Source organism: Numenius arquata, chromosome Z, assembly GCF_964106895.1.
Source record: "Numenius arquata chromosome Z, bNumArq3.hap1.1, whole genome shotgun sequence".
Classification (NCBI taxonomy): Eukaryota; Metazoa; Chordata; class Aves; order Charadriiformes; family Scolopacidae; genus Numenius; species Numenius arquata.
Window position 1 is genome coordinate 32,505,076 of NC_133616.1, and position 22,272 is coordinate 32,527,347.

Sequence of the window (22,272 nt, forward strand, 5' to 3'; positions counted from 1 at the left end):
AATTCAGTCAGCCCCCACAGGTGTTTGACTCACATCACTTCTACCTAATCTCACATTTACTAACACATAGGAGGTATTAAAATCCTTTTAAAAAGAACTGCTTACTGACCCTCTCAGTTGAAGACATGCTTGCCTTGACAGAAATAAATGTATACGGAATGAGAATGGGCAGAATTAAAAGAAAACTGCCAAAACAAGTGGCAATAAAATAAATGAAAAAAGAAATCATGTGGTTGTGATGCCATTTCCAATGGATGGTTTTCCAGTTCCCATTTTGCTTTACAAATGCATGCTTATATTGCCAAATTTCATGGAAATGAGCAGCACAGCCATTTAAAAGACATCAAATAAACATCCTTTTTATTACAGTGAAATGCAAATATCAAGTCTTAACAAGTAAATCTAGGGTCTGTAATTTTAAAACAGCAATAACAATAACCTCAGGCTATGTTTTCATTTTGTGGTTCACTTTATGAGAAGCAACTGTTATTTCTATGTGGCACTTCAATGAGTTAGAGGCATGCTCATTCAAGTTAAAACAGTGGTATTCTGGCAGTATTGACTTGTGATGGAAAGATCAAATCACACTGGCCATCACACTGCCTGTGACATGGCTTTTAACCTACTTTAAATGTTTGCATAAACATTTCTCAGGAAGATTAAAATTAAGCAGGAATATTAGTGAACTTTGTGATAAGATTCTTTAAGTAGAAAAGCTCTAAGAGATTCCCTCAAAACCTAGGTAATTATACTGGAAGTTTCTTAACAGCCATAAGACAGCAATGAATGGTTTGCCTATCTGTGGCTGCCCTTTCACAGACACAGAAAATGCATTTTTATTTCAGAAGGCAGGAGTTTTACAAATAGAGCTAGCTTTAAAGAGTTCCCGAGATACATAAGAGATTTTTGTCTTTGGAGATATAAAATGTTTACTTATTTTATTTCCTCATTTATAAGAAATCCAAGTAAGGAACAAATAGTTACACACACACTTGATTGTGATTTGCAGATGGAACTAAACTGATAGAATAACTTAGAATAATTCTGATAAAAAGATTGCAAGCTGTCAGAATTTCAGGATAACTGAACTTAAAAAAGCAATAGCAACTGTAAAAATGTTTACATTTGAGACTCATGGTAGAAAACAATATGCAATTTTGTCAAATTTTGATAGTATTTCTATAGAATAGGTAGTATACAGAGTAGATGCTTTGAATTAGTACCCAAGTAATGGTAAAATATTTTAAACTGTGTTTAGTACTCCATAGACTTCAAACACCTTGTTTTGATTTCAATATTGCCATGGCAAATTCTGACAAGTTATATGGTCCTCCTGCTAGACTCAAAAAGTCCAAGATGGAGAATCTACTGCGATTACTTTAGTTAGAGACAATTTTATTTACTTTCTTCATAATCACTTTTGATTTATAGAAAATCTTAAGCATCTGAAACAAACTGTAGTGTGTACAGTTCTTTTGGAGCCTATTTACCAAAGGCATTTTTTATTCCTTAGCCCTGAACACCAAGTCTTCAAGCCCACGTACATCTACAGGATTCCTCACAGTCATCAAAGGAAATGTTAAGTTTGACAGCCAGGCTCTACAGCTAAAGCACACACCTTCCTAAGATGTGATTAATTTTACAAGACAATAAACATTATGGTTGCAATGAACAGACAGAAAGCTACATTGTGAATATATTTGTATTTCTCATATGTGGTCAAATTAAACCAGAATCAGTTTGGCAGTCTTATGCCTCTAAGGAGCTGACAAAATGGACTGGAATGGAAACGTCATTTTCAAAACTTCGTGACCCACATAAAATCCTGTTTTTATCTCTGCTAAAACTCTGCCTTACAGTGAAGAAGATGCTACATTATGTAGTAATGACAATTATTTATTTAAATGAAAATCAGATCTGTAGTATTTTATCCATTATATAATACAAGTTATTCAGAACACCTTGAGAAAGTCTTAAATAAAAATCTTGCATTCAGTTCTCACATGAGATATACCACTTTTTCTCCAGCTATCTGAAAATGTCTTCTCCTACTTTAAAGAGAAAGCTGCTCTCCCAAAATCCAAAACTACAATGCAATCAGTATGATGGTTGGAATGGGTGATAGGCCTATCACATGTCCTTAGCAGAAACTTTTTTCCCCCACTATTTAGCAATCCTTTTCCAAACACCCACCTACTATCATTCAAGGCATGCCAAAGCTGCAGAATTATCGACAAATGGGGGAGAAGAACATCTAACTTACACACCTAGGAAAATATACACACGTAACAAATTTACTATAATGCAGGAAATGTTACAACTGCACAATTTAATGCAAATCAATTGCAGCAGCAGCAAAACTGGGAAAAAAAGAGCAAGGATCGAGCACTTAATTAAGTTTGTTATCCATTCTTATATTGCCATGTTATGTTATAAAACAATGTGGCCAAGCATAGAAAGCATGTCCCCTAACTAGCAAGCAACGCTAACTAATTCTGCCATTGACTAGCCCTGCTTATATTGGCCTTTTCAACAATAGAAGTATTTAAGGGCAGCAGTTGTCCAGATAACGATATCATGGTATTGGGTGTCTATTGTGCTTTGAACATGGTTCTGTTGATATTGTTCTGCCACACCCTGAAAGCATGTGCTGAGAACAATTTATATAGAAAAACTGAGCATTAAGATAGGATGGTAAGAGGCATGCCAGCCTGCATTCATAGCTTGACCATATGAAATTTTTTTTAAAAAGAGAAAATAATTATTTTTGCCCAGAGTTCACTATCCCCACATGCCTTAGTAATGCTATTATATTTAATGTCTAGGAACCGCAATTTACTTCAGCTGGAGAAACGTGGTTTTGGAGGTTTTATATTTATTTATTGAGTAATAAAAATAAATTGTCTAGCATAATTTTCTTAATATGAAATAAACTTATTGTAAACTATTTTGGACTTGGATGAACTTAAATTCCATTCACTGACATTCACTCCTAGACTCCACTCTCAGGATTCTTCATGTCTCTTATAGCGGCTGCCACTCCACAAAATTATGCCAGTTTCTAAAAGCTAAAATGAAAGAGCCCTAGGGATTGCTACTGTAGGTCTTAAATGTCTTAATAAATGGCCTTTTCATCAGAAAATTCCTTGTGATTACTCTAATATCAGGACATACTACATCCTAAATGAAAAATAATTAGTTAGCAGTAATTCATTAAAACTCAGAAAAAAAGGATAAAATTATGTACAATAGCCAAAAGTCTCATGCACTACTCATTGTAATCATTATGTCAAAGTCAATAACATATTCCTAATATATTCCTAAAATATATTCCTAAAAATTAAAATTAAGCAATACGCTGGTCACACTACTTACTGGCTTTGAGTTAGCAGAGACCAAGTTGCCAGGATCAATACGAACCACTGATTTTGCAGAATAACAAATTCCCTACTGATCTGGTATGCAGCAATTAAAACATTGGAGAAGTTTTCTGTTACTCAGAGTTTTAACTAAATGTAGTATTATAATACTTTGCTCTTCAATACGGTAGGATATGTCATAACACAGTGCAAACTCTAAATTATTTAAGCCTTCCTATGGGCAGTTAGGCTACATATCTATTAAAGATAAGTGTATGATGAAACAAGGGGTTTAAGCAGCTTGTCCTAATTCCTATTACTAGTAAAAAGGAAGTTGATATTTCAAAATCATTTATTAAATACTTATTTAATAAAGTAGATCAGGGAAAGAAGGCAAAAATGCAGAATTTCTTCTTTGAAACATTTTTCACTGTTCAGGATAAAAAGCCCCTGAAAAAAAGAGGACGTTGTTTCTAAGAATAAAAGTTTCTGCACTTTTAGATTGCAGCATTTACATATTTTGCCTAACCTCTAATATATTCTTTATTACTTTTCCTTTGCTCTTTTTGCTTACCCCTAGGTTCACACTTTGTATTTACAGTCAATTCAATTTTCTTCAACCAACTCCTTCTGTAAGATACCATATATTCTTCAGACTTAGGCCATAATAGTTCTATTTGCCTGTGATAGTATATCTCCAACTGATGCAAATGTGCCAGGAAAAAATAAATAAAATTAAGTCTTTTCTAAACCTATTCATATTGATAAGACTTCCTGTGGTTGGAACAAGCAATTTCAGTGAGGTAGGGCTGGAATAAGTTATGCCCCCAAAGATTTTTAGGTATAGATACAGTAGCAAATCATTCCTCAACTTTTTCCTTTTGTCAGAACTCATTTTTTTGAGGAGGAATAAACATCATAATCTCTAAATCACATCCTTTAACATCCCAGTTGGTGGTCTTCATCAGAAAGAGCAGGACTGCTCTCTCCCTCATCCTTTCTGTAACTCATAGTCAGTTTGTTACCTTTTCACTGAATTTCACTGAATTTTTAGAGTGGGAAGGGACCATAGAGATCATCTAGTCCAACTCCCCTGCCGAAGCAGGATTGCCCAGAGCATGTCAGAGCATGTTACTCAGGACTGCGTCCAGGCGGGTCTTGAAAATCTCCAGAGAAGGGGACTCCACAACCTCCCTGGGCAGCCTGTTCCAGTGCTCTGTCACCCTCACCGTGAAGAAGTTTTTTTCTCATTTTCTCTTTAGTTTATGAAAACTTTGGCATTCAAGAGACTTTTTATTTTTCTCAATCTTACTGCAGTGCTTTGATAAAGTATTGTATTATACCGTGCTATATAAGTTAGACACAATAATAGTCTTCAATTTTTTGTATACTACTATTACTCTCATCTAATTTAAACATAAGCAGAAACTAAAAAAACTTCCATCTTAAATGCAGTGGGAAACAGATAAAAGAGATCTGACATTTTTCAATACAAAATAAAAAGCCTCTTAAAAATACAGAATCCACTTTCTTCCCTTCATTTTCACTACTTCATTCTCCCTTCACCAGTAACCTCTGCTAAAAAACAACTTTAGTTTTCTCCTTTATTCAGAAAGTTAATTTCACAGGACACAACAAATACCAAAGCCACCCTCTTTAAGGACACACAAAACCAGTATATGTAAAATTTGGTGATCTCTATCCAAAGAGGACTACCTACCTACTTAGACACCTAATTACCTGAGAATTTATTTTAAAACTTGAAGTTTTAAAACATACAGACATGAAGTCCCTCTCAAATGATGGTATCATCAAATGTGCCTCAGAATAGCCACTATTATGTGAGAGGATTGCAAAAGACCAGAATGTTCTTTCACAATATGCAAAGAAAGGAAAAACAAATCTTCTTAGTATGATATCGAATGTTCATGCTTTCTTAAGAGAATCGGGGTAAGAATCGCATATAGTGCTCACTAGAAAGCTATTGTGTGTCAGGACTGAAGCAATTTGGAAGTGTAGGCAGCTTTTTGGAATCCAAATAAATCTAATGGAGCAAGAAGGGAGAGGCGCACTTGGGAACCAAAGTGTTGGTAAGTCTAGGGGTAAAAAAAATAAGGTGTCACCCAATGTGAGGAATGTTTCTGTTCTGTTGGGAGTTGTGTCTTCACACGTAGTTAGGATCCACACAAGCAACACCAGAATCCCAGTCCTTCCTGTTCTCTTGAAAAAAAATAAGTCATTGACCACTGACCTAACAATTTATCTTGTCTCCAGGATAAAAGCTAAGTCGCAACCTTTGCAACATTCAGTTTTAAGAACAAACAACAAATGGCTGGGCTAGAGATGCCTTGTGAAATCTAGGGGAGGTAACTGAAGAAATGCGTTGTAAGGACAACTTTGGCTTGTTAACTTCTTACCTAGTAAAAGGCATCTGAGTTATCTTGTTAGCAGTCCTGACAATAGAAAGGATTCTCAACCATGGTGAAGATGAAAATAAAGTTCCCTTGTTTAAAAGAGAGCAAGTTGACATGTTACCATCAACGGTCTTTGCAGGCATGATGAACTGAGGAAGAAGTAACAGCATCCCTTGGTAAGATTAATCTTACTTTTCTTGCCAGTCTATCAGAAATAAACACAAGCAAAAAAAAATAAATGTGGCCTTCTCCCCTTGTTTTAATGAACATTCTCTTTGGAGAGGAATGAAAGGAACTTCTCACAGCTGGACAGATGGATGAAAGAGTGGACAGAAGAGCTGGGACTAAGTGACCCTGTCATAGGAGGAAGATGGTGCTTGCAGCACTATTTTAATAGTCTGCCCACAAACAATGCTTATATGGTCTAAGACAAGAGAACTAGTCAATTCTAAAGGAAAAACAAAGTATTGTCTGGGAGAAAGAAAGCGAAGCATATAGAGGTAAAAACAGTTGGAAAGATCTATCTGCCCGTGAAATGATAACCATATACTTTACCTTTTTCAGTAATCTCATATTTTCCTCTATATTTTAAAGTTTAGAAATGTTGAAGTTATCAAAATTTAAATTGCTGTTTGTTTTTCACCTAAAATGTCCTTACAGTATAGAATTGCCTCAGGGTGAAGAGCCTTGGACTACAACTGCAATTATCATAGTGTAATTGGCTGATCCATTTGAATAAATATGTTATCAAAAACCATCAAGCCACAACAGAAACCAGCCAAACTTCTACCAGTTTTTGGTAGGAGCAAACAATGAAATGAACTGTCCCTTTAGCAGAGAACCCTTAGCTCCTTCTTCCATATATCAGTTTTTTCCTAGCAAAAAGCTTTGGTATAGACAGAAAAAAAAATAATGAAATAAATTATCATCTTTATTTACAAAATTAAGAAGTGAACACTCAAAATAGTACCAAAAACTTTGCTCCGTATCAGTTGGCTGAGTTTCACCACTTCTGCCACCTAATGTTCAAAAGCTAGATTTAATGACTATATCCAAAAGTTCATGACGTGTATACCAGGTTCAATAGAGTTGCTAATAGATTCAATATTCCTCTTCCTTTAATGAAACATGGTCATTTCAGTGTTTATTTTAAGCAGAGAGTAAGTCATGAGAGTAATCAACATGATTGAGAAAATGGGAAAAAAATCCTAATAACATTTACAGAAAAAATAAAATTAATTCTACCATAACACAAATGACTATAACATTTAAATACTGTTCTGGGGGTATTTCAAAATATGAAAACTTCCATTTGACTACAGGAATGTTACCATTACTCAAGATTTGACCATCTTTCTTTTGAAACTTTCTGATTCATGTTAATGAAGAGAAAATAGGAAACTGAAGTCCAAAAGATCAAAAATCCATCAATCCCCAGTTTCAATTTCAGCAGTCCAATTATTTTTAAACTTAGCTCATGATTTCTAAGATAAACAGCACCTGGAAATAACTATGCTATTGGGAGAGTGTTCCCCTCACCCCCCATCCCTTATAAGCAGAAGTAAATTAAACTTAGTTATTCTAGATCTACTGAAAACAGAATTTATTAATGGGCTCTTGTCTAAATTTTTCTCTCTGGCGCCAGTTCAACTAAAAAAAAATTAAGTAGACCAATCATGATGACTTATCTGCAAAGCAGAAATAGACATATGTTTCAGGCATCAGAGCCTAAAACAACCTATAGTAACAGTTGAAGATGGAAGGTAAACTGTCCTAAGTTATATTCAGTCTCTATCTTTCCTTCTGCTCACCCCTCTAATTTGAAATCTGCAATACATCTGTCCATGAGGTTCTTGGCTCTATCTTCTTTGTATTTTTAATCTAAAAATCCAATCTTAAAAAAAACTTGTCCCAACTGATGTCCTGTCGCACCCTTCTTTTTTCATGCAATAAAATCAATTTCTGTAAAAGAAATGACACTAGTAATAAATATCTGAAACATCACCTTGTTTATTTGACTCACTGATTAGAAAGAAACCCTGTATGACACACACCACATGCATAGCTTCCTATCTTCTAAGAATGGCAGAAGTTTCAAATGTACATAAAATTTATTTTAAATATTAATCTCTGTTATAAAATTCTCTCCCATGAGTTATCAGCCAGCATTAAGGCTAAAACCACATAGATTCTTGATTCTTGATCTTTGATCCTTGTTCTGGAGGATCTTGCTGCAATCAAACACTACATTCATAACACACGAAAATTAGGGCACCATTTTAGAATATCTACTTACATTGTCTCTTAAGTTTAGGTAAATCATTAAACACCACCATCATCCCCTCCTCTCCAAATGTCTCACATTGAGACCTATTGTCCTGTTTCAGGACTTAACCAAAAAACCCCAGAATTTTGAAGTATCTAAATTATCTTATAAACAAAGTGCTCAGTACCTGTCAGAGGAACTACCAATAAGCCTAAATTTAGGTTTCCAGGTTTGAAAAATGCAAATGGTACAGCCTGACACTTTTTCTGCTTGTTTTTTGTGGTTTTGACATTTTGCAACTAATGACCAAACTCAGGATTTGACTGATCTGAAGTCTGACTAAGATGACCGTTTTCTCACTGACTTTAACATACCCTCAGTTCCGTCCTCTGTCTGTTATATGAATCACACCACAGCAACAAATGATTGCTTTTGGGCTTACTAATGGCTTTTCTGCACTTGGCTTCATCTTCTTGCCATAAATCAAGTTCCAAGTGACAGTAGCTTTTTGCAAAAAAAATCCCTGGCAACTTTTCAGCCTCTCAATTCCTTTTCCTTGAAAGTTATTTTGCTGCAGGTATAATGAAGAGGATTCCCCAGATACTAGTCTTCGTTATCTATACAGCAAAAACTCAAATAAATCTCTGTGTGAACATTAAGATAGAGGTTGTCTATACAGATTTGTTTATCTTAGGAGCTAGGCTGATAATGCCATTTAAGACAAGATGATATATTTTATTAAAATAAATTACAGGCCTAGTGAAAACATGGCAGTGCAACAGCTGAAACAATGGAATATGTTGGAGCTAAGATGAGCTTTTGAGCCTGGTGTTAAGCTAGAAGCACTGAATTTAAAATGGTTAAATAAAAAATGTCCTTTGCAACTGCCATTCATAGCGGTGATCATGAAAAATGGACTGCTTTACAAGGATATTCACCATAATGAAGAACAGTTCTTAGCGAAGTTAGATGGGATACAAAAATATGGCTGTACTGTTCCAGGACAAATTTCTTTTTGAAAGGCATGGAATATGAATATGAATGGCCACAGAAAGAACAAGACTATTTCATGTTCAGATAAAAATCCTACCTTGATTGAAAATAAAATGAATTGTGAAGCTAACATGTTTAGCATTCTCTTTTTAGTGATCTTTTTTAATTACTGTTGAGAAAAGGAGAGGGGAAGGGAAGGGAAGGGAAGGGAAGGGAAGGGAAGGGAAGGGAAGGGAAGGGAAGGGAAGGGAAGGGAAGGGAAGGGAAGGGAAGGGAAGGGAAGGGAAGGGAAGGGAAGGGAAGGGAAGGGAAGGGAAGGGAAGGGAAGGGAAGGGAAGGGAAGGGAAGGGAAGGGAAGGGAAGGGAAGGGAAGGGAAGGGAAGGGAAGGGAAGGGAAGGGAAGGGAAGGGAAGGGAAGGGAAGGGAAGGGAAGGGAAGGGAAGGGAAGGGAAGGGAAGGGATTTCAGTTGGAAAGGACCTACAATCATCATCCAGCCCAGCTGCTTGACCACTTCAGGGCTGACCAAAAGTCAAAGCATGTTGTTAAGGGCGTTGTCCAAAATGCCTCTTAAGCACTGACAGGCTTGGGGCATTGACCACTTCTCTAGGAAGACTGTTCCTGTGTTTGATCACCTTCTTGGTAAAGAAATGGTTCCTAATGTCCAGTTTAAACCTCCCTTGGCACAAGTTTGAACCATTCCCACGCGTTCTATTACACGATACCAAGAAGCAGAGATCAGCACCTCCCTTTCCTCTTCCCCTCCTCAGGAAGCTGTACAGGGCAATGAGGTTGCCCCTCAGCCTCCTTTTCTCCAAACTAGACAAACTCAGAGTCCTCAGAGGCTCCTCATAGGACATGCCTTCCAGCCCTTTCACCAGCTTTGTTGCCTTTCTCTTCAAGGACCTTAGCATCTCTCTTAGATGGTGGGGTCCAGAACTGCACAGAGTACTCCAGGTGAGGCCACACCAATTCTAAATACAGTGGGATAATCACCTCTTTTGACCAGCTGGTGATGCTGTGTTTGATGCACCTCAGGATGCAGTTTGCCCTTTTGGCTGCCAGGGCACACTGCTGACTCCTATTGAGCCTGCTGTCAACCAGCACCCCCAGATTCCTTTCTGCAGGGCTACTCTCCAGCCGCTCCTCTCCCAATTTACACTTGTACCTGGCGTTACTCTGTCCTAGGTGTGGAGTCTGGCATCTCGACTTGTTAAATTTCACGCTATTAATCATTGCCCAATGCTCCAACCCTCTGCAAGACATCTTGTCCCTCAAGAGAGTCAACAGAATCACAGAATGATATGGGGTTGGAAGGAACATCTGGAGATCACCTAGTCCAACCCCCCTGCCAAAGCAGGTTCACCTAGAGTAGGTTGCACATGATGGTGTCCTGGCGGGTTTTGAATGTCTCCAGATATGGAGACTCCACCACTTCTCTGGGCAGTCTGTTCCAGTGCTCTGCCACCCTCAGAGAGAAGTTCCTCCTCATGTTTAAATGGAGCTTCCTAGGTTCATGTTTGTGCCCGTTACCTCTTGTCCTGTCACTGGACACCACTGAAAAAAGACTGTCCCCATCCCCTTTAAGTATTTATAGGCATTGATCAGATCCACACACCCCCAGTCTTCTCTGCTCCAGACTAAAAAGACCCAAGACCCTCAGCCTTTCCTCATAAGAGATGTTCTAGTCCCCTAATCATCTTTGTAGCCCTTTGCTGTACCCTGTCCAGCAGTTTCCTGTCCTTCTTGAACTGGGAGCCCAGAACTGGACACAGTACTCCAGATGGGGCCTCACCAGGGCAGAGCAGAGGGGGAGGATAACCTCCCAGTTTGGTATTATCAGCAAACTTGCTAATGGTGCACTCAACTCCTGCATCCAGATCATTGATAAAAATATTGAACAGAACTGGCCCTAGAATTGAATCCTGAGGAACAGTGCTGGTGACTGGTTGCCAGCCACATGTAGCCCCATTCACTAAATCCCTTTGAGCCCTGCCATTCAGACAGTTCTTCACCCAGCACACTGTGAATACTCTCATCCCACAGTTGGACAACTTGTCCAGAAGGATGCTGTGAGGGACAGTATCAAAAGCCTTACTAAAATCCAGAAAAAATACATCCACTGCTTTCTCTTCACCCGCTAGGCTGGTGACCTTATCATAGAAAGAAATCACAGTAGTTAAACAGGACTTTCCCTTTGTGAATCCATATTGACTGTGCCTGATGATTCTACTGCTCATTAAATGCCTTTCAGTAGTACCCAGTATGAGCTTCTTCATAGTTTTTCCAGGAACTGAGGTTAGACTAACAGGTCTGTGGTTCCCTGGGTCTTCCCTCACATCATTCTGGTAAATTGGAATAACATTGGCTAGCTTCTAGTCAGCAGGGACCTCCCTAGACTCCCAAGACCTTTGGTAGATAATCAAGATGGTTCCTGCTGTAACAATAACAATTCAGATATTAACAATAATTCAGATATACACTGTTAAGGCCATATCTCCTGAAATATGTCAATGCTATGAAAGACTACAGTGTCCTAAGCCAAGATTCAGCTGCATTGATGGTCCTAATGAAACACCTGGCTCTAATCAGTGCTTTTTGACTACATTTGACTGAAAAGCTTCTTGAAATGCTTCCACCTGAAAAATTACTTCATTATTGTGTTTTGCTGTTGTCATATGAAGCATGCATTGACACTGCACATCACAAGATGCATTCAATACAAACAAAAGTGCTAAGATGCTACTATTACTAACATTTTACGTCACAGTAGATTCTTTGCAGTAGTTATAAAGTAAATCATTTTAATGGAATAATTTAAATCACAGTGGACTTAAGTCAAAATTTTGCACATGATTTATCCATTTGTAAATGAAGACACAGAAATCTCTTTTGCTGCTGAACTAGTGAGTGGTAACTTTATTAACGCATCTTTGCTACAAAGATAAATGGAACAGTAGTAAGTCAACTGCAGAACTTCACGTCAGTTTACAGCAAGCATTGAAATACTGAATTGATATATATCATAACAGGATTTTATATCCTGTCTAAGCCTTAGACTATTCATAAAAGTTTCTCCCTCCCTATAGAGCCACTTAAACTACAGTTCTTTCTACCTCCTACCACACTAATGCAATGAAAATCCCTTTGCTTTGTTGCATCAGTTAAAAGACATTGCTTCAGAACTGTTTTATTACTAGTCTTAATAATCAAAACATTTTTGCTTTGATAAGATTCATTGAATTTCAGCTTACTTTTAAGGTTTATATGTTCATGAAAAATATTTAAAATATTCTTGTATGTATTCTTCTTTTCAGTTTTTGCTTCCTATGTCAAGTCTTTGAAAACTTAACAATCACAGTAATAAATGCTATTTCATGACCTATTGCCAGGCTAAGCAAACTGAAGTATTACATAAGCTTTCTTTAATTTCTAAATTACTTTTTTCAGATATATTGGAAAAAGCATTCTTACTAGCCTTTTTCAGTGTTTGAAGATTAGCACTTATTACATTAAAATGCATTTAATTTTACTGTCACTTCAGTACACTAGTGTCAAACATGTCCCACATTTCTGCAAACATTTCTGTCATCCCAATGGTGCACTTGATAAGACATGAGCGTTCACAGAAACCACTAGCCTGGAAAGCTGAAGAACAGACCTACTACATGAATGCCTTTTTCTAGTAATTGCCTTGGTTTCATTATGCTATATTAGGCATCTCATGAATATTTGCCGTGATAACAATTAAATTGAAACTATCAAGCTGCTAATACCACTGGGTTCCTTACAGATATGCTGACATTGTCAGGAGTTGAGCAACTAATCATCATATCATCTCCTCAAACAGATAATCTCTAGAATTACATTACCTTTTTTGATTAAATATGAAATACTGACATGAAAAAATTCCCTAGAATTCTGCTGTCAATTTTACTTTCATCTTGTGCGGTAATGACAATTACTTTGCTAATTCATATTCTAAGATTTTGTTAAGTGAGTGGACATACAGCTGGATAAAATGAAATGCAGAATTGAGGCCACAGATTACAACAACAGGAAATATGACATTTGATTAATTGCATTGATTTTCACTAAGGCATTGGTTTCAATCAAGACAGTGGTCTTAGGCCACTTAACAATGGAAGCTTATATAAACTTAAACCCTAATACCAAACCAGTAGGACTTTACACAAGGCCAAGGGCTTTAAATGTATGCAGAATCCCAGGAAAAGTGGTTGCATTCTAAAAACTCCTTGTGTAAATTAAAACTGACAAATGGCCCACTATTTTGCAAATACATTAAAAGATAACGCAATGCAAATCTGAGTGACAGTTTTATTTAAATTGAATTACCTTGCATCCAGGCAGAAACTAGAAGAAGTTAGACCTTTTCATGTATGTAAATGTACCATTATGTAGACACACAGCGCTGCAAAATATCAATATCATAGCACAGAAGTAAAAAAACACTGTCCTTATTCAGAACAGCTAGCAGCTGTAGACATAGTTAATGCTCCACCTTGTCTTGTAAAAATCATTTGTAGTATCATATGTGTGTGCTGCTTATAATCTAGGTCAGTCTCTGAGAAATCAGATCAAAATGGTAACCTATTGTATGTCAGGTCACGTCTCTTCAAAGTTAAGGAATTTCACTTTATTTCTATGGTTACATCACCTGATACTGGTTCTGCAAGGACAGACTGGCAGAAGAAATATTCCTACTCCCCCTACTAATTCTTTTTTTGCTGTTCTCGTTGCCACTTGTTTCTCCCACATGATTTGAGGATGACAGTTTGAGTAAAGGGACTAAATCATCACAGCTATTAATGAGCGGTAAAAAAGGATAAAACAAATGTGTTTAAAACTGATCTGCTCAGGATGGCTTAGTTTGCATTTTCCAAGTGGCCAGCATATAACTCACTGTTGTTATCAAAAAATGCCTATAACATTATATGCAGTCATTAGATACTAGAATGGGAATACCCAAATGGGGGTCATGCTAAAATTAGTCATGGAGCTGTTGTCTGAAAGTATTTAACAGGTGTACATTCTTAGCCCAAACTGTTTGGTAAAGAATTCTTTCAAGCTAACTAGAACTACTCTGCTTTTGTCCAGTATCAATTCAATTCCTCTTCTTAGATCACAACAACTGTCAGACATCTATCTATGAACTACCACCCACAAGTTTCTTTTATTTCATAGATATATAATAAGAACAAACATGATATAGCCTAGCCAGCTTACTGATTTCAAGCCAATGTTTATGTCTTAGGATCATCCATTCTGACCTATAAATGTCAGGCATATATAATTTTCTACTACTGCTAATATTTCAAAAACTAAAATTGATCCTATGCACCTGTACAAACGTGAAACTGAACTGTATGATTTTATAACATTGTAGGTAAAACAGAAACATAGCTGGATAACATTAAGTAACATATTTAATTAAGCAAGGAATAGAAAGAAGAAAAATAAACCTTTACAAAGACATAATGGTAGCTGGTATTACTAGCTGGCAGCAGGAAAACTTTCTTTGCGTATTTTCATTCGAGAAATACAATTGAACAGTCAATCAAGTTAAAAGAATAGTGGGATGACAGAGTTGAAAGAAACTTCACCAGTAAAAAAGGTTATTTGTAGGGTATAAAGTTAGGCCATATTTCTCAATAAATCTGATGACTAAGGATACTTCCTTAAGACATTTTAAAAGGTCTTGTAAGTTGAGCAGCCTATTATTGATTTTCCAAAGTAACTAATCTCTGAAAGTCTTGACTACAGGAATTTACATTTGGGATTGCTGTTTCATTCATTTTTCTAAAGTGACTGCTCTACTTTTTGGAAGAAGCTTTCTAGCGTATAGCTCTAAATTTATAATTACTGTAGCATGTTCTTTATAATAAAATGGTGTGCAAGAAGAGCAAAAATTTGTACATTTAAAACTAAGAAAACAAAAGTAACTGAGGAGAAAAATATATTTAATAAATTTTGCATCTAAGAGCATGACTGGAAATATAAAAATAGTATTACTTACAGAAAACATGAGATGAGGCACTTGACAGAAACTTCTTACAACACTTCTAGCAGTTATTCAATCATTTTCCTATACTTTAAATGACTACATAGTTTTTTTAAGAACTACGCAAAAGCCAACAATAGATAACTGTGAAATCAATAAGATCAAGTGAAGCTGAACTCTATCCCCTGCATCATATATTTACAGTAATAAACCCTTATACGTTTACTGATTGTTACAGAATTTATAAGGTGCAGTATTTTCTAAACCGTTAACATTAGTTACCACATATATGCCTGCACTATAAAGGAACTCAAAACACACAGTAACTCAGAAGTCAGCCATGGGAAATGGACCATGTGTTTCACAAAATTATTCTTTTGTCTCCTGTTCTAGCTAGTGGTTAAAGCCCACCACACCATCTTTATAAAGATCAATAGTTCATTAAGTATTTCAAATTATACTGCATGGAAGGCAAATGTTCTATTTGCCCATCATACATTTGCATATCCAAAGAAAATATTTCAAAATAACTTCTAATGTTACTGCAAAATATTTCTAATGTTGTACTACTTTGTAAGCCATTTCAAGAAATCTGCATGCCATTCTATAACTGACTTTAAGGGTTTTTTTTAAGCTTAAGTTGTATTGGCTACCTCTCCTTTTGTTTCACTACTTCACAAAATCCTTTTGTATGATTGTCAAGCAGCTGTGTTTTGTTCCTTAATCTTCCTTGCACAGCTCCCCAGGAGAGACTTTACAACATTAACTGCAAAGTACCATTTTCACAGCAGGAACAATAGTGTTCCTCTTCAAAAAGAGGCATAATAAAAATAGGACTGTAATGAACATGCTAATTCTGATCAGAAGGTGCTACCTCCATATAGCATGATCACTGACAGTTCAGGAATTTTTGGGGCAAGATACTACTCTGGCTCTTCAAAAGTCTTCTCATGAAATATATGTTTGAGTTAAATGTTTTTCCAGTGTATGAAGTTCTCTCACAGGTAGTAAGCAAACTTTTCTTGGTTTCTTGCTTTCCTTGTTTCTATTCATTCCACTTTCAAAAGCCTGTCCAGCCTGTCCTACTAGCAGCCCCCTGGCAATAATCACTGTGATTATATAGCAAACGATTAAATCAGATAAACACCCATATATATCGTTTATACAGTTCCAGCTGGAACACAGCAAATTTCTCCTACTGTGCAGCTAATACCCAGAATATGTACAGTCCTTCCATCCATTTGTCTAGAAATGAGACACATCCCACAGCACATTTTCCAACATTATAGCCGTGCCACTCCATTTGTCTCATTTCCATGCCCTCAAAGAGAGCTGTCCCAGATGACAGATTACTTCAAAATAGTTCCTTCTCCTTTCAGTACTACTGGGTACAGTGAAAATACAGAAATGAGCTTCTATTATCATTGAATCTATTAGTAGCACCTTGGATTTGTCATCTCTGGTTTTTGGGCTTTTTGTGTGTTTCGTTTTGTTTTTTAAAACAAATGTTCTGCACTTCTGAGAGTCTAATAAAAATAATCTCTCTCAATTATCTCAATCTCAATGTCTGTGTGTATCAATGGACAGGGAAACACTATTCAGTAAATATTCCACTTTTTATTTTATGCAGCAATGTCTATTTGACATTAAATCAGTAAGTTTCTAAAAAGCATAAAAAGGAACAACTGCCATAGGCACTTACCATAGAAATTTTACTTTAATTTTACTTTAATTCTTCCATCCTTATACAGTGCCTTATAGAGTGCTATATATCAATATTTCTATAATGCATAATACAATTAACAATAATAGAGAAAATTGTGGGCTGAGAAAACAAACTGCCTTCTGCTTAAGTGTCCTGTGTAGTCTCTCTTTACTTCCCAAACACCAAAAAAAAAGAAAGCAAACAGCAGTGATAGAAGACTGTACTTAAATATTCTGCTCTACTGGACCTTCTCCATCCTTGCTTAAAACCTGCACTCTTCTGTGCTGCAATTATACACCTTCTCAGGAGGTAGCTGAAGCTATACTTCCTGAGATCCTTACAGTCTTGGCAGAACTTTATCAAGGAATAATAATAATAAAAAATAATTTAAAAAATGAAAAGCAGGATTCCTTAAAATTAATAGTATGGAATTGTTTCTGATTTCTCTATTAGAACGCAGCGCCTCACTTTTTCCTTCCTGAACAATTGATATCCTTGCATATGATGCCAGAATCCTTGTTCTGTAGCCATGAAAAATGTTAGTTATCCACCATTTGTAGTACCAAAAAAAAAAGTTAGGTGGCTTTAACAAGAAATGAATGGACAATGAAAGGCAAGCTGTTCCAACTCTGAAGTCTGCATAGCATGGGAAGATCCTGCACTTTATTGTCTTTCATTGCCTATTGAACACTGATAATTTTGAATTAAAGAATCAAAGCACTGTTCCACTTGTATGGTACTCAGCATAAATTTTGAAAACAATGAACTCCAAAACAGACAGCACCAACTCCACTTGTCTGGAAGGAGACTTGCAGACTTCTGCTTACAAGCTTTGCTTCCCTTGAAATTCAGTATCTTCTTGTGGGTGAAGCTATTCTGGAAAACAGCCCCCTCCTTTATATACAGAAAACCAAAAGCACTTTTCATTTATCTCAGACGTTCATTCTTGGTCCAGACTGTCACAATATTCAGCCTAGCAAGTAAAAGTTTAGCCTGGAACGTTTCCTGATTTACTCTGGTAACAGAAAAAAGACCTAATACTTTGTCTCTGCTAAGGCCTTGAAATGTTATCATCTGTAGCTGCCTTTTCTTCCCTTTTTTCTATTCACATTGTGAAGTTTCAACACCCAGAAAGACTTGCATTTATATTCATAGTTCTTAGAGAACCAAATGCTACATATTGGTCATAGTGTCAGAACCTAATGAAACAGGGTAAACCTGTAGTGCATAGAACTACTGTTACTCTATACTGCCACAGAGAGAAAAACTGACAAGTTTGGCCCGAAAAATATAAATATATTGGCAAAAAAAATGGCTGTTCTGTATTGCACCAATGATTTGTAGCAGTTAAAATGGATTTAGTGAAATAAACAAGCAAACAGAAATGCATATAGGTAGGTACTTCAACTCCTGGCAACACGCTAATTTCACCAATGTCCCATATTGGAGTGTCAGTTCTTGTGGGTTGAACTGTGGGTAAACTCAAACTCTGACTTCTTCCCCAGGGTGCCCTCTTGCAAGAGGCTCAAATATCAAGTTGGGTTTGTGAAAGCACCATTATGGAAAGATTTGAAAAATACATGAAAGTTATGTGTGTATCTTGTGCAATCCAGAGTCACACACATGCTCCAGGGATGCGTAAAACCTGAGCAGACCACAGATCCAACTCACTCCACTATGTTTTGCATTTGTTTTGGTTATGTCTCTTAATTCTTGTTCACAACTATGATATATATTTATTCCTCCACCAGCTGCGTGAGGCAGAGGCACTATTTCCTACAAAGGCATAATCAGAGTGTTTTCCACAAGGCTACTATTGCAGGCTGTACAAGATGAAGATTTGTGCAAGTTTGCGAAGAAGCAGCTTATAATAAAATTACTTAGCTTCCAGGCTAATGCCCTCAGTGCTGAATTATTGTTTGTCTTGGAAAGCAATATAGCAAGCCTTTGTACTTCCAGCACTTCAAAATTTTAATCCTGCCAAAATTTCCTTACAATGCCCTATTACTCTGCATGGTCCTTGCATTCTCTGATATTACCCGTTTATCTAAATCTACAGTCCCAGTATTGTTCATGAGTTCTCCTATGTTCCCAGTTTCAGATTAAATCCATAAATCTATTCCTGAGGCCAAAGCAGTTGCAAAAGCCATATGTATTCTGGCTGGAAACAACACACTCTTCCATATTTTTAATTAGACAATTAATTTTTAATTAAAATTTAAAATTTGAATTTAGTTAAGTTTTAACTTCATAACCAATAATGTAAATTTTTTTGTTCATCATGCATTTGCATATAGATATCATTATGCATGGTTTTTAAAACAGGATCTGATGGTAGTGTTTTCTGAAGTTGCACTGAGCTATTTGCATAAGAAATAGGAAGCAGAGACATATATGCCTTACAAGAAATTGATTAAATAATCAATAGAACAAGCGAAAAACAGACTGCATTTTACAGTCAGTCCGTTTTGACAGTCAGACAACTCTTTTGCCTTTTTCTACTGGTATGGTGGCTTGGTAGAGAGATGAAGCTGTTGCTTCTTCTCCAAAAACGCCAAATTAGACCTTTGATTGTTTTAGAACAGTATCTTTCAAAACCCATGCATGCACATTTCAAGACCACAGAGTCTTGTAAATGCATTTCAAGAAACTGTGAAGACAAAGAATACTTCTTCCACCTGAGTTTTCATATTGTTCTTTGCCTTTTCTCCCCCTCCTTCCTTTTCCCATCTCCCTTTAATTTCCAAAACATTTAATGCAGTATGGAAATGCCATTTTCTGTTCATTTTCAACAACATGGAAGCTGTGCATAAAAAGTGCTTCTATCAGTAAATAAAGGGAAAACCTAATCTTGGGGAGTTAAGAACAGATCCATGGTGCTGTTTAAACATGAACCCAACTATCAGTCTTCCCATTTTCACTGGCTAGTCTGGGAAGAATTTTTAAAAGATAACAGAAGGAACAATCATGGCATTAGAGATAAGAATTTACTTGCTTGCTTACACCAGACTATGGTGTATGCACTTAGTGTTATTATTTGTTATATATGTACATAGTTTTGTTAGCTGACTCCAACAATGATGCCAGGACTGTCTGTACTGATTAACATTGCTAATAGTTAGTATAGAAATAAATCTTTTCTTTTTCTTTTTTGAATAAAAATCCAACTTCAGAGAAAAATAAGAGAAAAGAAAGCTCCTTGTCACTCTACATTTGTTGGATAGAAGGATTAAAAAATATATTATTTAAATCATACATTTTACAAATTTTCTTTCAGGTTCTGTAAAGCTGACTAATCATCTTCAATTCCTAAAAACAGGCTTCTAGCAGTTAATTCCGCAAATAAAGTAAGCTATGTAATATCACAATACAAGACAGTAGTCTTCAGTCATAAAAGCAACCTTGCAAACTGAAAAGCGTGATATTTCATGAAATGTCTCCAATTCCAGTTTCCATTCATCTTCAGGTGACAGAATGAAGCATCCAGGTCATTTGACTACTAGTATTTACTCCTCTGAGTATTATCTAGACAGAAGACTTGGCAGTACATTCATATCCTCACCCCTGAAGGATAGTTGAAAAAATGGATTTTTTCCTTTACTGTCTTCAAAAAACTCTTGCTGAAGTAAGAATAGAATTCAGGTGACATATATTTGAAATGGAAGAAGCCTTTAATTTTTTTATGTGTTATATCTTGGGGGGGAAATCTTGTAGCAGTTTAACCTCATCTAAAAACCATTTATGCAACTTTTCAAGGTCACTGTTAATTGGGCAAATTTCTGTGTAAATGCTGATCACACAAAGTTAAGCTACCCAGGGCAGCACTAAAATGTAAATCAAATGCATTCATAAAGTATTTTTTAATCAATAATTGAGATAATAACCTGTTGTGCATGGCACTCCTGTTTCACTTCTTTCTTCACTCTAACCTGTCATACCCCGCATACTCACATTCCCATTTTATGGTCAAAAATCAGAAACAGGATGTTCAAGTATTATGTGAAAAAGTTTGTATTTACCAGCATCAGGGCTATAATAATGCCCATTTGAAAAGAACTGTACTTAGCTTTCCCAGAGAGAAACCTGTCTTTTACAACAACATAGCACGTTATGAAGTAAATTAGTTATGTTTAGAAAGAACTTACCCCGTAAAACAGTGAGTCTTGTGGACACACTTATTTCACCAACACTGTTGGAAGCCACACATTCATAAATAGCTTCATCTCGTGGTGTGCGCAGTGGTTGTATTCTGAGAACCGATCCAGATCCATCATCAAACTCTATTACCTATAGAAGGAAACAAAAGCTGTCACAGATGTTGTTACTAATGCCTATCCCTCAGCTAATCTGTTCGTGAGCAGTGACCTGTTGATATTCATGTCAACAAAGCCAGGTTCATTTTTTAAATACATGTACAGGACAAATTCCACACAGATAGGAAAATGTTTCAGTGGCAATGCCTTGTAATATACATTGCTGTTCAGTGAGTACTTAATGGCCACTCTAAGACAGTTTCAAGAAAAGACAGGATCAAAACCAAAGAACAAAAAAAACCAAGGGCTGTAAGAAAGGGTTCTGTAACTTAATGCTCTTTTACCCTGAAGTTAACCACCAATCTCTCTCCTTTCTCTTAGAGCAAGTACTCTACCTTCAAATGTCAGTTAGATTCATTTAAATTGCTGCAGCCTATATACCCACTCCACTCACAGGGTGCAGTTCAATCATTCATTTATCTCCAAAGGGAAAAAAGGGTCAGTAATTTCTGAACAAAATAGGACTACTCAGTTTAGCTATGCATTTAACCCACAGAACATAAGTAAATTTATCCAACAATGTATTAGAAAACATATGACCAGTTAAGACATTAAATGATAAGGCTAAACTTTGTTTAGTTCTTAAATTACAATATGTACACAAGAAATATTAATTTTCATACAAGAAAGAATTAATTGAATGGTTCTTAATGCCTTCTTGTTCTGCCGTCAGAATCACATCAGCTATAGGTGAGTACTGCAGCACTCCAGGCGTTGTAAAAGCCTTCCTAATAATTAAGTAATAATATTAATCTATTTAAACTACTTTTTAAAAAAATTATGTCAATAATATAAGTTAGTACCACCATCAGATAAATGGCACCTATCAAGAAAGGACAGTCACTTTCTTTTTTTTTTACAAAATAATTATTATTTGGCCAAAATCCACATATTCATGCACAAAACAATTTACATACATGCCTATCTGCACATATGTTTGCATCTTTATGTACAATTTACACACAAGTGATCTTCTAGATCTCTACACTTGTTGAGAGTAAGGCAGAAATAAAGTACAGAGTTGGGAACTATGGTAATATGCCCACTATCTTTACATTTTCATTGTAGGAATTGCTCAGTTTCTTCTTAGTTTCCTTTCTTAGGAAAAGGAGAGGTGTCTGTGGAAATAAGATAAAAACCTATTTTTTTCTGAGAAGAAATTGGTTTGATTGCCCATATGCTCTATCACTTTCCCTTGTTCT

General features: G+C 36.2%; 1 protein-coding gene across 1 annotated transcript in view; it reads right to left on the bottom strand.

The window, feature by feature from the left end:
* The window catches only part of PTPRD (protein tyrosine phosphatase receptor type D), a 284,383-nt gene that overhangs the window by 193,552 nt on the left and 68,559 nt on the right, over positions 1-22,272 (bottom strand). The window contains exon 3 of the mRNA XM_074165861.1: positions 20,903-21,044. Coding sequence (XP_074021962.1) covers positions 20,903-21,044 — 142 coding nt within the window. The remainder of the gene's footprint in view (positions 1-20,902; positions 21,045-22,272) is intronic.